Consider the following 17,543-nt stretch of genomic DNA (forward strand, 5'->3'; position numbering starts at 1 on the left):
TGACTATAAAGCACATTCTCTAAAACTCTGATAAACATACTCCCTATATCTTCTATTGTCTGTATCTTTATGTTAGTCCTGCTGAAGATTTCATGTGTCATGTCAAGGGAGAAGCTCCTAGAAAGATCCCATCTTCAAGCTAAATAATTTGGGTAGTGACACATGGTTTAATTTTCTAAACCAGTGTCTCCTCAACTTGATTCATCATCAGAGCTATTTGAGGTATCATAAAAAAATACAGATTACTTACACCCATCTGTACAGATTCTGGTTCTGCTCTCCTGTAGCACCTAGCAATCTGTAGTCTCAAAACTTCTCAGGAGATGCTAGACATCAACAATATTGAAACACAGCTGACTCAGTTACAAAGGCTTTTGCTGGCTTCCATTAAAGGGAAGAGAAATCAGTGTATTTGAGACTCTCACCCCTGCTTTAATAAAGAAGATTCATTTTATTTTTATTCAGAGGTAAATGCAGGTTATGTGGATCTAAAACAACTGCAATATGAGAGGAAGGTTCTTTAAGAACAATGCAAACATATCTAACTTTTGTAAATTTCACTGAAATATATGACGAGGTAAGGACATTGTTAGAGCACCTCCCAGGATCTTGGAGGGATCTATACAAATATTTTTAAGGTAGTTTTTCTATCTGTAGCACATACTGAAGTTCCAAATAATGTCTTATCTAGGGTGAAAAAAATTCCATGGATTAAAAACAACAGAAGTTTGGAAATTTAGAATCTTGGTGAATTTTCTTATTATGCTCTTAACAATATCAAGACAGTTAAGGATCTTCCTGAAATACACATTCATGGCATCTATAGTATTCCTTTTCCTTACCACTCCAGAAAAAAAAATCTATCAAGAAAGTAGTTTGGAATGTCTTATTCTTGATACATCCATATTTCTGAGTCTATCTATGTTTATAAATTCTCTGCTTCATAAACCATTGTAAAATTCTGCCAGGAAATGCACTTAAATTCATGGACTTATACCCTCATTTTTTCCCCGCTTGATAATATAGTCTGCTGAATCACTTAAAAAATATATTTTTGAAGTACTTTTTGGTTTTTGTTTGCCCCACCACCACCATGCATCACCTAAGACAACATTTACATAAGTTCAAAATAAGCAGGAAATGTCAGAAGGCATTTCCCTGCCATTTCCACTAGCCAGATGAGACATAACCAATGGTATTACTTTCTACATGCAGGAGTATAGCAGAAAAGTATTCAATACAGAATGTACAATTTCTTCAACACATGCCATCGATTACTATAAAAATGTAAGTAATGTGGTTTTAGACACTATAACTCAAAACTCAATTTGAGCAGTAACTCCTCTTAAATGTAATAATACTTTCATAATTTCAGTAATAAGAAAAAATGAGAGACTAGAGCTCTTCTTGACAATTCTGGGTGAAAATGCTCTACCCAACTATGAATAGCATTGTAGCCTGGGTACTATAACCCTGTCTCATTCACAGACTCTTTGCACAAACCCCATATATCTTAGCCTCAGTAGCACACAGGAAATCTTGGTCTGCTTGAAGAATTAAGACAGTTTTAATAAATCACAGTCTTATAATAATAAACACAGGAAATCTCTGGAAAATTGAACATCTACTTTTTTTTTTTCTTCCCCCTACTCAATACCTTGCTTTGGCTACACTACTAAAATGGTCTGACACCACACTTAAAAACTTCTTAAGTCCAAAAGCCTTAAAACTAATTTGGTATGGTGTATAATTTCCTGTACTTCCTTATTCAACATTACCTTTGTATTCTAAGGACTTTTGTACTGCCCTGTATTGTATGGAACACACATGCTTCTCAAGAGTGACCAAAACAAGTAACATCTGACTCCTATGCTTATGCAAATCCAGGAAGGACATTTTAATCATAATTCATTAATGTCTACAAATATTCATTTTTAAGTTATAAAATTAACCGTATCTGCCCAATGGATTTGTATATTTTAGACTGGAAGACCTGTGTTTCAGATAGAAAGACCAGCTATTATATTCAATAATGTTTCCCTGTGTCTTAAGGTAAACATAACAAATACATATCAGTTATTCTTTGTTCAGATCAATGCCTTTGTGACCACCCTCCTGGTCTTCCTGTGTCAAAACAATCATGGTCCCTACATCACTCTGAAGTAGGAGCAAAATGTCTCAAAGCTCCCAGTATATAATTTTCTTTCCATTCAACTGTATTGTCTCTCATATATCATGCCTTGTGTTTGATAATAACAATGTCAACATTGCTATTTTCCATGCATGGAAGAAGTCATTTTTAAAATGCTGTATCTAATTTTACTTATTCTATACTAACTAAATGGAGTTTCCTTCTCTACCTTCACTTCTTTCTATAAGCCATCTCCATGCACAGTGGATAGTCACACTGATAAGAGGGTAAGCCTAGATTGATAAGCCATATTTCACTGGCAATATGGGTTGTAGCAAAAACAGTCTCATTACTGTGACAAGCACTGCCATCACTGTGAAAGTTGTATGATGTTGATACAATGATTTGGCCATTAGGTGGATCTGGAGATTTCTTTCTTGTGAACAATACAGAATGCAGAATTTTAAAACATTGGACAGAGTGACCAATGGCAAACTGCTTAACGTGTTCTGGTTACCAGGTTTTGTATTATTATAAATAATTTACAGATAGTCACTTGATTTTAAAGCCTCTAAGTTTTGTTTTTAGTGATTTCATTCCCACTAACCATTTTCATTTTACAATTGCCTCATTATGTCAATATCATGGTTATTGTAAGCAAATACCCATTATTCAATGGTGTTTGAATGCACTGAGCTTTGAGCTCAATGAAGATCTCACTGCAGTTTTTAATAGATACAATAAAAGCAATGAATGGCTGAATGAATAAACGGAAAGGATCCAAGCCATAGAGGGATAAAAACATACTTTGCCAATCATATCATAAATGAGTAAAAGTCAGGTCTCAGATTTTCTATCATTCCATCAGAAAATGTGTATGTTATATCTAAACAGTAGATGTAATAATGTCATAAAAAGCTAAGAGCTTGGAGAAAACTAAAACTATTTGGGGGTTACTAAGAAATGCATTTCTTACTACATATTATAAGCTGAATTCAATACAAAATTCATCAATCTTAACTAAGAGTAGTGTTATAATTTATTAATGTGTCTCACATCACAGAAGTACATGAAAGCTAGGAGTAAGTTGTATTAGTGTTCTAAAGTTACTGGCATGAACCAGCTTTGACATGTTGGTATTTCAAAAAGTACTTATATATGCAGTTTAAAAGGCAAACATGAATGTGAATACCTAGAACAATGAAAACTATAACCTTTGCAGTCACCAACCAGAAGTTGTCCAAAACCTTTATAAAATGAACATCATTCTTCCAATAGTGTTCTATATGTGTAACAATGAATAAATATCCAAAATTCATAGATGGCATAAAACATTCTTTTCTAAAGTGTAATTATGATCAGACTTAATTTTATAAATGGACTATTCAAGGTAAGTGAATTTGGGTAAAAATGTTTAAAGCATAATAAAATCAATAATTTATAAAATATGCTTTTGATTGACAGGTATACTATATGAAAATACAACTTTATAGTCCTCTAATTTTATCAGATGTGGAAGAAGTGAAACACTAGCATACATATCTCAGTGTGTACATTTTCAAATATAAAATTTATCTATTGTTTAATGTGATTTTTGGGATATAATGTTAACTTTACTATTCATACTTATCTACTTCTCTGTTACTGCCTATTACTCCTAAAAAGCTTTCCAAAAATTTAACCAGGCATTTTAGATCAGAGCATGTGTATATGTGTGTGTGTGTATGTTCACACATGTACACCTAAAAATTAGACAAAAAGAAACTTCACTTTTTAAAAATTAACTAGAAATCATAATTCTTTATAAACATGTTAACAAAATAAGTCTTTTCAATCATTCTATTTAAAAATGATTGGTATAATATTTTCATTTTCCATGCTCAGTGTACAGGGATCATCAATTTTTGAAAAAAATTTAGTTCCTTGGCATACTCTGCTTCTCTTATAGCAGATGGCATTTAAGTGGTTTAGTCAGAAGACATACCAATGGAATGAGTTTACACTAAAACAAAACTGACATGTTGATCAACAAACTAATCAGAGTAATGCAAAAAAAGAGCATTAAAAAGTCAGACTCAAGTCTTTCCTCTGCTAAAATGTACCTCTATTCAGCTTTTATACAATTATATTATATCCAGACCTTTCAACGATCAATGCATATAGATCTTCCACAAGACCAGATTTTAAGATTGGTTTAATCAGATACAAAAATTGGCTTTGAACAACTGTTTCTTTCATGGGAAAACTTAGAGAAAATATGATAAATACAATAAATTTAGTATAAGTGAATAAAGGTGAGATAAAGTATTTAAACATTTGGTTATGATTGCTTTTATAAACATAAGAACAAAAAAAAACCAATTTGTTAGTCAAAATGCAGTTGATCAAATTAAGTAATCATAAAATCAGTACATGCTGAGCTTAATAAATCTTTGAGTATAGTAACAGTTTTTGGCCTCACGAGGAAAAAAAGTCCAAAAACATTGAATTATACCTTCAGCATGAAAAAATAAGGAAATCTAAGCAGTAGAATTGCTGACATTATTGCTCTTAACTATAAGGTTTGCTTTTGCTTTGGATACAGTAGTGAAACTACATCTTAGCTACAGAATAAGTTGGTGTTGAACGCTGAGTAATATGTACAATGTTAGCAACTCATATTTTTTCCAATTTTATTGCAAAGTATAACCTTAAGCCAGTTCAACAAGAAAAAAAAAAAACAGCAGTGTCCCTATTATAACTGAAACACCCATTTTTATATTTCCATGTTCTTTTCTGAGACAAGTGTTTTAAAAATTTGCTTTATGCTTTGAAAATTTTGACTGTGCTTTACACAATTTGCTTGCCTCATGTAAGAACAGTATTGATGATCTAACTGTACAATATTTTAAAAACTACTTCAAAATATTTTAGTTCAGGTTAATCACTGCTTAAAAACATAGAGATTGATTAAGCAAAGCTCTCCCCCTTGATCAGAGAAATGTAAAAAATTTACATCATCACTATTGGTAAAGCTATAGTAAGTAATATCCACTATTTTAGAAGCAAAGCTTGTATAGTATATAAATCAAACTCACCACCATATTGCAGAGAGAGCCTACTGTATAGTATTATGAATACATGTGATTACTCTTATTTAAAAGGAGAAAAGTTTTGATGCAAATCTAGAGAAATATTTTAATACAGTAACTTAAAATGATGCAGGATGTTTCCTGCTCACAAAGAGCAACAAAAATCTAATTGCTACTTTCCATTTCTAGAATACATTATTTGCTACATTTTTTTAAAAGGACTTTCCACTCTTTACTCTCTCAAAAGGAAGCAGACATTACCTAAATAACACATTGAACTGAACCATGTATACATATTGGACAGGCCAGATAGGTTAAAAGAGACTATCTGAAAACATGTCAATCCAGAAGTTCAATTCTACTGAGCGGGTCTAAACATGGAAGGCACAGCTTCTGGTTATATAGAAATAATATATTCTACAGTGAAGGTGTGTGTGCTCCTGCAGCTGTGTGTGCTCACCATCTTCAGATGGATTGCAGGGATTTGGGGATATGGAGACCAATTACAAGTCTCTAACTTTTACCTCTTGCTTTCTGGCTTTTTCTTGTATTTTTCTGTCCCCATCTTCCAGCAGGACATGATTCTCTTCTCCCAAGGCCTCCTCTTTTACTTGGGTTCATGTTTAGAAAATGAGACATGGGGAAAAGCTGGCTTCACTCCAGAGTAGCAGTGGTTATGAAGACAAAGGCCTAAGACTCTGTTTCAACAGCTTCTACAACATTTCTGCCTTAACCAGAGGTGAGGAGGAAAAAGATGTCGAGAGGGCTGTGAAGGCAGCTTTCTCCCCTTCATCTCTTATTTGTCTAGGCAACAATCCTCTCCCACTCAAATACCAATCTGAAACCCATTTGAAGTGCAACAATTTTATAAAGGGAGTAGGTAGGAGTGAGGTAAATGTTAGCAGTCCTAACAGTGCTAAAATATTTACTTTTTTGGAATTTAGGAATTCTAGAATGCAGAATCTGCTTTTCTATGACCTATATTTCTTCTTTAATTATTAGTAAGAAATAACAAGAAACTAAATTATTGTATCATTTTTAAAAATACAAGAGTCACAGATTATAAAAACAGCTCCAATGTTAGTTACCCTCTCATATACTCCTCTAGAAGACCACTCCTCAATCAAGAGGGGACATCTATCTCTTCCCTTTGAAACTGGATGGCTTTGTAGTTACCTCAGCTAATATATTATGGAAAAATAATACCATAAAATTTATAAGACTTGGTTATAAAAGGCACACCATTTTTGCCTGCCTCTTGGAGCACTCACCTTTGCAACTCTAAGCCACCATTTTAAATGTCTTAAGGTGCCATGCTATAAAGAAATCCAAAATAGCTTATACAGAGACAACGCATAGGGAAGTTCTAAGAACACATGGAAAAAGAGGTATCCAACCAGTCCTCACCTGCCCCAGCCTCACAGTGGCTGCTATTCCAGCTCTGACCACCGTTTCTGGAAAACCTCTAGCCACCTCTAGCCAGAAGTGCCCCACTGAGCCATGTCAAAAATCTTGATAGAAACCATAAGCAAAAGCAATGGTTATTACTGTTTCAGGAGACTGAATTTGGGGATTATTTGTTATGCAGATAATCAAAAGAACCATTCATTTTACTAGCTTTCAGGGGCATATGGCAACTGCCGGTTCACATATGTGAATACACATATGCACATACATATAGAATATTTGCCACATGTTACACAATCAATGGAAAAACACTGGACATACTGAAACAATCTGAAGAGGCTGTGGCTTATTTCATTATATGATGAGGAAAAAATGAGGTAGAAAATATTATATGCTTGCTTTTTATTCTCATGAAGAGGTAACATATTTTATCTATGTTGATATGGCTTTCATAATTTTATCCCCATTTACTTTGAATAATTATCAGGGCTCATATACTAAAGAACTTTGTGTCTATCTCTTTTCTGAGGTCATATATTGAACAAATATTGAGCAATTATTATTTGACATGTAAGAAATTCAATATGCTCAAATAAGTTGGAAAAAAAAAACGGTCTAGTAGAGTTAGAAACTATTACTTTTTTTAAAAAAAATGGAACTTTCAACTTCTCTGGGGACATCTGAATGGCCCAGTAGGTTAGATGTGGGAACTCCTGATTTCAGCTGGGGTTGGGGGTTTCAGAGTTGTGGGATGGAGCTCTGTGGGGAGCTTTGGGCTGAGGGAGGAGCCTGCTTAGGAGTCTATCCCTCTGCCCTCCCCCCATGTGTGTGTACACTATCTTTCTCTCTCAAAAACAAAAACTTTGATAGAATCCTTTTTATAAGGAAGCAGCACTAGTGTGTACAACTGGACTACCAATTCAGGAGATATGAAAAGGAAATGGAGGCATCACCAGTGACTAGTCTATTGATCCCAATTGTCTGGTACCTAGTGCTGACTATGATAATTAACACAGACACATCTCTGCTTTAGAAATGGTATATGGAAGGCCTAAAGGTATGGAGTAGGAGAGCAATTAATTGAAAGTCAACCTTAGTGTGTAGCAGAAAAGAGTGTCCTAAACAGAGAATTGAGCATTGAGCACACTAAGGCAAACTCCATTGTAGAGAGGGTTAAATTCTGATCCTCATTCAGCTGTTCCTCCCCAACTAGCCAGGGGTAAAAGGACTCCTGTTGTCATGAAACAGGAACTGTGGTCTTGGTAAATTTCTCCTGCATCCTTTTTGGGGAGATGGGAGGAGCCAATTCATCTGGGAAATAATGAATGAGACTTTCACGGGATCACTTCCCAGATAATGAAATTACTGTCAGTTATCTTGCCTCATAAACAAAATAATTTGGGTGTTCTCTGTGTGAGGGCATATGCTCTCTCAACCTCTTTCTCTCCCTCTCTCTCTGTCACATGAACACACGGGCATGTGCACATATGCGTGTGTGTGCACGCACACACACACTCTCACTTACATACTGGACATCTCTGCTAACTTACACTCTTCCTTGCTTCTTCTCCACACACACTCATCCTTTTAACAAGAACAGAGCCAGAAAGAGAAGCAGGAGGACACTCAGAAGCTACAGCCTCCTGCATCTCATCAATGTAAATTTGAATTTGGAACTTCAATCCAATAACTGTTTTCATTACTAAAAAAGGCCTCTATTACACACTAAAAGGAGGGCAGGGGAAAGTTTATACATTCCTTACTGCTCACATTGCACTTCGGCAATATTTTTAATTGTTCAACTGATTTGTGAGTGTTATAGTCTTTTCTGTATACTTCTTTCTACTATTACATAGAAAATCTATTTCTGTGTCATGACTTGGTACCCACTGGTTTCAACAGTTAAAAGTTAACTTAAAAGGAAGCATTTGCTGAGACTTTGCATATGACCTATATAGACATACAGTGCTGTGTATAGGTTAATGTAGTCTTATTTTTCAGTAAATGATTGATGTTCACTTTAATCACTCATGTGAATGAAAATGTTTAAAACCAAATCGGTAAATACGATGAATGTAAAATGCTACTTCACTTTTGGAAATTATTGTATTTATAATGATTTAAATAGCTTAGTACTAGGAGCTCCTGGGAGGTTCAGCTGTTGAGCATCTGCCTTTGGCTCAGGGCATAATCCCGGGTCCAGGGATCAAGTCCCACATCGGGCTCCCTATAAGGAGCCTGCTTCTCCCTCTGCCTAAGTCTCTGCCCCTCATGAAAAAATAAACAAAATTTTAAAAATTTCTTTAAAAAAATAAATAGCTTAGTACTAAGAGCCGCATTCCAAAATTGCAGTAGGTCTATCTATCTCTATAAACATGTTTTCTTTCTGCTGTTATTGTTCATTCCATAGAAAGTGAGGGGCTATCTGGATTCATTTCAAATGTTCGTATATTATATGTCACTCTTAGGAAATCTTTTTTCCAGATAAGTTGTAAAGAACATGTTTTTATTAATGGCAGGTATTTTATCATCTCTGGCCATTTAGATTATAGGAGTGGGATCCTGTTTTATATGGCACCCTGCTACTGTGGAACTTTTCTTCTAGCTGCTTTAGAAAGCTGCTGCCAAACAAAACAGTGGGAGGCAACTGTAAAAACGCTTTAAAATGCTAAAAAAAGAATAAGTGAACAAGCAGCAATCTAAACATAAACTAGAAGACTATTCCCATGACCTATGTTTAAGGGAAAGAAATGGAAGAAAACGCAAAGAATTAATAGAAGACTGATTTAGAGCCAAACTCACAGTCTTTAAAACAAGTAGAAATTACTTCAATCACATGTAAGCTGTTGCACTAAACTTGTTCTGTCACATTTCAGACATTAGAGTAGTCTGATGTCATGACATTTTATTCAAAAATGAGTTATTATGATGTAAAATTTCAAAAGAAAAATTAACATTATGAATTAGTTCTGCTGATGTGACATTTTATGAGCATAAAAAAAATGAAAGCAGAATTACATGATGAGATAATCTCTAACCACAACAATAAAAACTGCTCTGCTCAGGCAAGCTCAGTGAAATCTACAACACAAACACAACTATGGAAATTCAAATTGCAAAAATGGGATATTCTCAATATTGTCCTTTGAAAAATCCCTTGATATGTTATGTAGTAAGTGACTGGTACAACTTTGGAAGAATCAATCTGATACTATCTTTGATTCAGGCACACCGCCTTTTTTTTTTTTTTTTATAGATTTGTGATTTATTTAAAACACTTTTTTGTTTGTTTGTTTGTTTGGAATGCATATAACCACATGAAAAGTAAAAGTATGTAACATATTCTTCAGTATTTGAAGGATAAGTATCTTCAATTATTCAGATTGGGCCTACCTGATCCAATATTTAAACACATTTTAAGAAAAAGCCTTTAAGAAAAAGGCTTTCCATGATAAAGAAGGAAGTTACTTGTATGGAGTCCAGGGTCAGTCAGTCAGCCTATCTGCTGGTTAAGCATTCACTCAAATAACACTATGGGGTGCTAGTCAGGGGTCAGGTGCTCTGTACTCTGGGCATTCACATGCAGGGATCTGTTCATGGGCCTTATTGCCCTAAACATCCTCATGCTATAGGCAGCACTGCTGGGACTTCCAAGGTTCAAGGTGGTTAAATCACTTACTCAAGTTCAGGGCAGAATGTAGACAGAAACATAGTACCAAAGGTATTTCCACCTCACCACAGCTGTCCTCAGGAGCTACGTGGGGAATTCCATCATTTATTCAATAATACTTTGAGTCTAGGAAGTGTTCATTAAATCTCAATAGGTTAAGTCCTGAATTCACCTCCATACCAGGCCCAGAATAAATCATCTTACTTTATTGTCTCATTACATATCTACTTAACGTGAGACCAGAAAGCATTTTCCTATTATTGCATACAGAGGGACTGCCTTCCCTTTTGCTTTAACCATCTCTTCTCTTAACTAGAAACAGGAAGTATGGCCCTCCAGGGAGGGTTCCAGCCTCATCCTTCTAAATGTCATTGAATATGTCCTAGATTAGTTTCAAGAATAATCTATCAAATAATTTCCAGTGTTGTATAATAGAATGTGACAAGGGGCATCATTTTAGCAAAGAAGAATATTTTGTAGGAAGCTTTACAAAAACATTGGAAAATAAAAATATCTTAAAGAGGATCTAGTAAAATATAATATCTGAAATACAACTTTGATTAATCATCAATTAAAATGACCAAGACCTCTCCTTTTTCCTGCCGTTACCCTCAAGTTATACCTACCTTTCCAGTTTCTCTCCAACAGTAATCAAATTTTTGAAATGAGCACTAAATAAATCAAATAGAAGCAATTTCATGAAGACTTAAATATGATAAAAAGGGTCTCACATTCCCTTAAAATTAATGATGGCTAATAAAATAACAATGGGTAGCCATTTTATAAAATGGTAATATCAAGGAAATATGTCCGGTCTCATAAGGCTATCTGTGCCTTCCTAAGGAAAAGATTTGTGGCCTTCATTACATAGGACCAAATATATGAACAAAAGAGTCAGTTGTCCATCCCCCAAAACTGAAGGTATGCATTATTATTGTTTCAGGCTGATTGGTTCATTATTCATTTCACAATAACTTATTAAGCACCTACTTACTAGACACTAAGTGAGGGGCACAGTGATGAACAAGACAGACACGGATGCTACCTCCATCATTCTTATAGTCAAGGAAGCAGGTAATTTAAGAAATGTTTACCAAAACATATATGATTATAAACAGTGACAACTGAGATGAAGAAAAGTTACATTTTTGTTTTTGAAAAAAATAAAAGTAACGTTGATATTTGAAAACTGCCTCTGTGAAAAGTGATGTATTACTATTAATTCTATTGTGGCTTCTGGTGCTTCTAATGTCTTGCAATTGAAAAGGCTTTATTATTTTAAGCCTTTTTGCATCATCTTATTTTGACAGAGCAGTGTAGCAATTGAGATATACATAAGTAAGTTTAGATAAGGTACTATTTAGATACAGAGGTAGGACTTATAATTAGGGAAGAAGCAATTTGGTTTGGCAGACCATTTAGCAAAATGAAGTAGAGAAATAGAGTTAAGGCAGGAAAGGAAAAGGGCTAAGGTATAGAGGACCTGAAATACCAGACTAGTTTTCCAGACTTTTTTTTTTAATGGGGAGAAAGGAATGTCTAAAGAACTTAGAGGGGTGTCTGGGTGGCTCAGTCAGTTAAGCACCTGCCTTTGGCTCAGGTTGTGATTTCAAGGTCCTGGGATCAAAACTGGCATTGGGCACTGTGCTCAGCAGGAAATCGTACTTCTCCCCCTCTACCTCTGCCCCTCCTTCCACTTGGGCTGGCTCTTTCTCTTTCTCTCTCTTAAATAAATAAATGAATGAATGAATGAATGAATGAATGAATGAATAAATAAATAAATAAATAAATAAAATCTTTTTAAAAATAATAAAAATAAAGAACTTAGAAGATTTTAGAATATAAGGAAAGGAGAAATAATGCTTACAAATATCACTTAAGTGACTACCACAATAATTGGTTAATAAGAGCGTGGATTACTAATGTTACCAAGAGAGAAATATAGGCTATGCTAAGGAAAAATAATTTTTATGTAACTGACTAGATATGAAAGAGAGACCTTTGAGTACTGAGGTCCAGGACTCCATAGAGAACTGACGAGCTATTTACATAAAGCAGGATGGTCAGAAAGAAGTTTGATTTTGACTCAACTGAGTTTGAGGTACTGGTGGCACATCTAGCCGAAGCTTATCAGAAAAAGCAGGACCAGAAATATAGAGTTTTCATCCTTTTAAAGTGACTAGTGCTGGTGGAAAGACACACAAAGAAGAGAGCACAGTCAGAGAAAATTACTGAGGGCAGAATCTTACGGGAACCCTAAATTTGTAGGGAAATGATAGAGAAAAAGCAATTGGGAAAGTAAATGAAGGAGGATTTTAGAGAATAATAGAACCAAGGGAATGAGATGAGAAAGTAATCAGTGAAGCATCTGACTCTTGGTTTTAGATCACAGGGTCATGAGATCAAGCACTGTGTCAGGCCCCATGCTGAGTGTAAAGCCTGCTTAAGATTGTCTCTCTTTGGGACTCCTGGGTGGCTCAGCAGTTGGGTGCCTATCTTTGGCCTAGGGCATGATCCCGGAGTCTCAGGATTGAGTCCCACATTGAGCTCCCTGCATGGAGCCTGCTTCTCTCTCTGCCTCTCTCTCTCTCTCTCTCTCTCTCTCTGTGTGTCTCTCATGAATAAATAAATAAAACCTTTAAGAAAAAAAAAGAAAGCTCTCTTTTAGCTCCTCCTGGCTCACCCCCCCCAAAATGGCAAAGAGTACATATCTACATTTCTTTTTTTTTTTTTTTTCATATCTACATTTCTGATTAATATGAGATTACATGGGGAAGGAATCATCAGGCCACTTATCAATACTTCATTCTAAGACAAAAAAAGCTAAAGCACCTGAAGATATTCAGATTATTCATCAAGTCAGTAAAATAATAAATGGATGGGAGGCTCCTAAGTTGCTATTTAAGTGACTTATTGACTCAATATATCGAATCATATACTCAGGCTTAGGACAGAGTTCCAAAAAACTTTTTAAAACTTAATAGATAGAAGATATTTCATGATAGGGATTTTTCTTTAATCATGTCTCAATGCATGGGCTAATGTTTTGTAAAAAGATAGTAAACTAGTAATTATATCAGGTTAATATCACAATTTATATCAGAGCATTCGCTAAACCTTGGAAAAGTTGAATTAAATATTCAGTTAGGGAATTATGGATTTACATACCTGTGGTACCCATTTGGAGGACACAAAGCTGGTCACTTCTATTACAGACAAGCCAGTTTGGGAAAGTTGATTGATAAATTCAATTTTTATATCTGTAGGAACTATAACCTATGAAAGCATTAAACATTATTTTATAAGTAATTTATATAGAGTCCATTGAACATAAGTAGAAAATTACTTCTCAACAAAAGCAAATCGTATTTAAGATGCGTGAATTTAATACCAATTGAGAACAATCATGTAAACCATGAAACCCATATAAGTCTTTAGGATATTAATAAATATTTTGATTTACCATTCAAAATAAACTATATAAAACTAATATCAAACTACCTTTTCATTCTGTAATCCATCCCTAGGTCCAACTTCTACTATTTTAACATACTCAGGGAGTCCAGATAACTGAGATGTTTCCTGAAATGGAAAATACAAGGCAAGAAAAACAGGTTAGCTATTAGAACATCAAACTTGATTATTTAAAAAGTCAAACATTTACACTTTGTTAAGTAAATTTCTCACCCCAGAAAGCTAAAATGGTAAGAAATCAATACAATGCTATAATTCAAATACTAAGTTTATATTACTGGCAACATGATGCCATTTTTTCTTCTAGTTTAATGATATTTAATCTAATTATGATTAAAATTGAAAAGATTAATTTTAAAACCATAACTATGGGAAAGGTACCATGTATGACCTAAAGTGCAAACTTGTTGAGTAACTGTACATGTGATGGCAAATTTGCTATTGTTAGAATTCATTTAAAAATTATATCTTTTGGGGCACTTGGGTGGCTCAGTCAGTTAGTGTCCTACTCTTGATTTTGGCTCAGGTCATGATCTCAGGTCTTGAGATCAAGCCCTGCATTTGGCTCCATGCTCACCACAGAGTCTGCTTGGCAATCTCTCTCCCTCTGCCTCTCTTGCTTATGCTCACTTGCTCTCTTTCTTGCTTTCACTCTCTCACTCTAACTAAATAAATCTTAAAAAATAAAAATAAAATTACATGTTTGTATTAACAGACTTCTACAGAGCAGAGTCATGATAAAGATGCCACACTCTATACCCTGAACTTGAGTAATGTTACTTTGGTTTTCTGGCCTGTGTCCAAACAGCTGAGACCGGAGAAAAAGATATACTATTTATTTTGTGTCACACAGCACAACCAGCACCTAGACACAGCTTACTGAAGGACACAGCCCCTCCATTGGGACTGAAACCCTCAATATTCCACTGGGAACACCTAGCTGTCAGGCCAGTGTTAATACTCTATCTTTTGCTAAAATCTGGAACAGCAGAAGGTTTGGACTCTGGAAACTCTGGCTCTAAACCAAGAACTATGGACACGTCATATTTAGAAAGACATTAGTTTAAAACAGGAAAAATAAGAACAGCCTTTCTAAACATTGTATTGCAGTTAAAATTAGAATAATCTCAATCAAAATCAGCAGGACCTGTACTTCAGAGCTTTTCTCATCTTGCCTTTCTACGGGGATGATGAATGTGGGCTAACCAATATGTATTGTCTCACTCTCTCCTTGTAGCAAACATCAACTAATACTGGGGAGTGGCTGGTTTGGATGCAGGACACAGTCTGTTTCTATGACACAGAAAAATGCTCCCTGGCCCTTTTAGGGTCTATAGGCAATATGAGGTTTTATTGGCATTCAGTGCTAACTCAAGAAAAGAACCAGGATGATCCCTGCTACAATGTTTACACACCAACCTCAGCACTACCATGAAATTGGGCAACAAGCAAAAATTAACCAAAAAGGAAAATATTTCTCATCTCTACATCTTCTGAGTAGGTTGTAATCCCTGCAGCTGGAAGGGTGCAGGATTAAGAAGCAGCCTGGGGTTCCTTGGCTTTAAACTCAGTTTGGGATGGCAATCAAGAAGCCATGGTTTCAACCAGGCACTAAATGATAGAGATGGCATGGGAAGGTAGAGTAAATGAAAGTTCACTCTTCTTTCCTATTAACTCTAGTCCTGGGACTGCAGAAACAAAGACACAACTGGCCAATCTTAAACCATGTTTTTTCATTATCGCTGATTGCTTCTTGAAACTACACTTGCAACAGCAATTGGCTTGGAGCATTCATGGAGGAAGAGCACTTCTTTATTCAACAGCAGTGTTTTAAGTACACAAAGAACACAGTGTTTTTTTAAGGTATAACAATATGCTGAATTCAATTCAAGAATTTAAAACCCTCCTCTGCAACATTGTTGTAGAAATAAACTAGAAAAACTAAAGTGTGAACTGCAACCAAATTCAGCCGTCTCAAAGTGTTAGGCAGAAGCTAGATATGAGTGCTGGAGAGAACATCTGGAGGCAGAGTCCCAACCATTGAAGGGGAATGAGAGAGACATGAACTGGAGGCAGGGAGAGTGACAATGAAGCTGCACAATAAATGCCTGGAAGCACAACATCCTGACTTTGTGGCTTCTCAGACCGTAAGGCTGACAGACCAAAGAGCCACAGGTGTGGAACATGCCCTCTCCTCTTCCACCCCTGCCCCAGGGTATCCTCTATACTCATTAAAATGTATTTGCATTGTGGGTAGAGCCCTGCAGGATGGAAAAATCTGGCAGGATGGTTCCTAGTACAAACCTCCAAGGATTAAAAATCCCCCCTCCCAACCTGTGGGAGGAGTTCCCCATTTGATTGGAAGCAGCCCCCATTAGAGACCACCCCACAGCACTTCACAGTCCCTCTCAGACCAGAGAGACCCAATAATATCCAATCCAAGAACAACCTGGGGGCGCTTCCAAGTCCGGGAACCTGCCCACTCTCCTACCTTGGGAGTGTAACTGTGCTTTAATTAACTGCTTTGTGCTTACTACTTTCCTTCTGATGGTCTATCCAGCACAGATCCCCTAGCAAATCTTCTCATGGGGAACCCAAGGACTGAGACCTCCATTCACACAATGCAGACTTTCTTATTGTAACAAAAGCAATATATGTGCTCACATGATATTATTTTAGATTTCTTCTTGAATATAATACTATTCTTTTGTCTTTCTAGGTTTGTATCTCTATTCCCTCTGCCATGCATCTGAGAAATAAGAAAGTTAAAGTGAAAAAAAAAAAAAAAGAAAGTTAAAGTGTGTTCAGTAAGCTCAAAGAGTTAACAAGTTACCCTTGTTAACAGCAAACCAAATCAATCAACACATACATGAATATATATGATGTGAGAGCCCTCTCTTGGTGATTTCCAGTCTTTTTCTAGGGATTACTATCTCTATTGATTTCTCTAAGGAGCTGCAGCAATACATCAACAATGCCTTCAAAGAAATTTCACCTAAATGCTATTCAAGTACATAGAAGTCAGTGATTCAAAACCTATCTCATAACTTTCCCCACCGCATGCCTTTCCGCAGGTATTTCTCCAGAACATGCTATTCTTTACCTTCTCTCTTACCATTTGTATCTACGTGGTCCATTTATTACTGGTTTGACTTTGGCATACACCCACCACCAAGCACAATGCGTAATACTTAGACTGTGCTCAATAATTACCTGTTGATTATATTAGTGAAACTCTTCTCTCACTGGCTTCATTAAAATTGTCATTTTTTTTCTCAGCCTTTCTGTTGCTATAACTTCCCTAAAAAGTCTTGCTAATCTTGATTTTCCAGGATTAAAATCTTTCAGCATCCAACAGACCTTCAGAGAGATCTATCAGCTTAAAGTGAAATGATTCATGACAAGCCTCTCATCTTCTACCACACTCTCCTTTCATGCATTCTCTGAATTTAGCCATGATAAAATCATGTCTTCTACACCTTCATGTCTGTACACATGAAGTTTCTGTTGGTTTGGAAATTCCTTCTGTCCTTAGGAAAGACTTTCCACCAAACCCATTTCTCTTCTTCATGGGCGTAGGCCTGGACTGCATTTCTCCCCTACATAAGAATTATTTCTGAACAAATTCCAACCAAGGGAATATAAAGATGAATGATATGTACTACTTTTAGGCATTGGTCCATGGAAATATTCCATGCATATCCCTCCATGCTCCTTCCCCTTTGGCCAGCTTAATGCAGAGGAATATGGCAAACTTGAAAGCTGACAAAGACAAAAAAAAAAAAAAAAA

General features: G+C 35.7%; 1 protein-coding gene and 1 long non-coding RNA gene across 9 annotated transcripts in view; one reads left to right on the plus strand and one right to left on the minus strand.

The window, feature by feature from the left end:
• Window positions 1-5,935, plus strand: part of LOC119874186 — a 160,379-nt gene extending 154,444 nt beyond the window's left edge. Inside the window, exon 3 of the long non-coding RNA XR_005367872.1 lies at window positions 5,775-5,935. This is a non-coding gene — a long non-coding RNA (uncharacterized LOC119874186). The remainder of the gene's footprint in view (window positions 1-5,774) is intronic.
• The window catches only part of HMGCLL1 (3-hydroxymethyl-3-methylglutaryl-CoA lyase like 1), a 204,923-nt gene that overhangs the window by 136,956 nt on the left and 50,424 nt on the right, over window positions 1-17,543 (minus strand). For 6 of the 8 annotated variants that reach the window (XM_038554356.1, XM_038554354.1, XM_038554361.1 and 3 more), the window contains exons 2-3: window positions 13,781-13,861; window positions 13,448-13,555 (exon numbers count right to left, since the gene is read on the minus strand). The exons of 1 other annotated variant lie outside the window; for it this stretch is intronic. In XM_038554356.1, coding sequence (XP_038410284.1) covers window positions 13,448-13,555; window positions 13,781-13,861 — 189 coding nt within the window. The remainder of the gene's footprint in view (window positions 1-13,447; window positions 13,556-13,780; window positions 13,862-17,543) is intronic. One more of the 8 variants, XM_038554357.1, reaches the window with a different exon arrangement.

The sequence above is a fragment of the Canis lupus genome, chromosome 12 (genome assembly GCF_011100685.1).
Source record: "Canis lupus familiaris isolate Mischka breed German Shepherd chromosome 12, alternate assembly UU_Cfam_GSD_1.0, whole genome shotgun sequence".
Classification (NCBI taxonomy): Eukaryota; Metazoa; Chordata; class Mammalia; order Carnivora; family Canidae; genus Canis; species Canis lupus.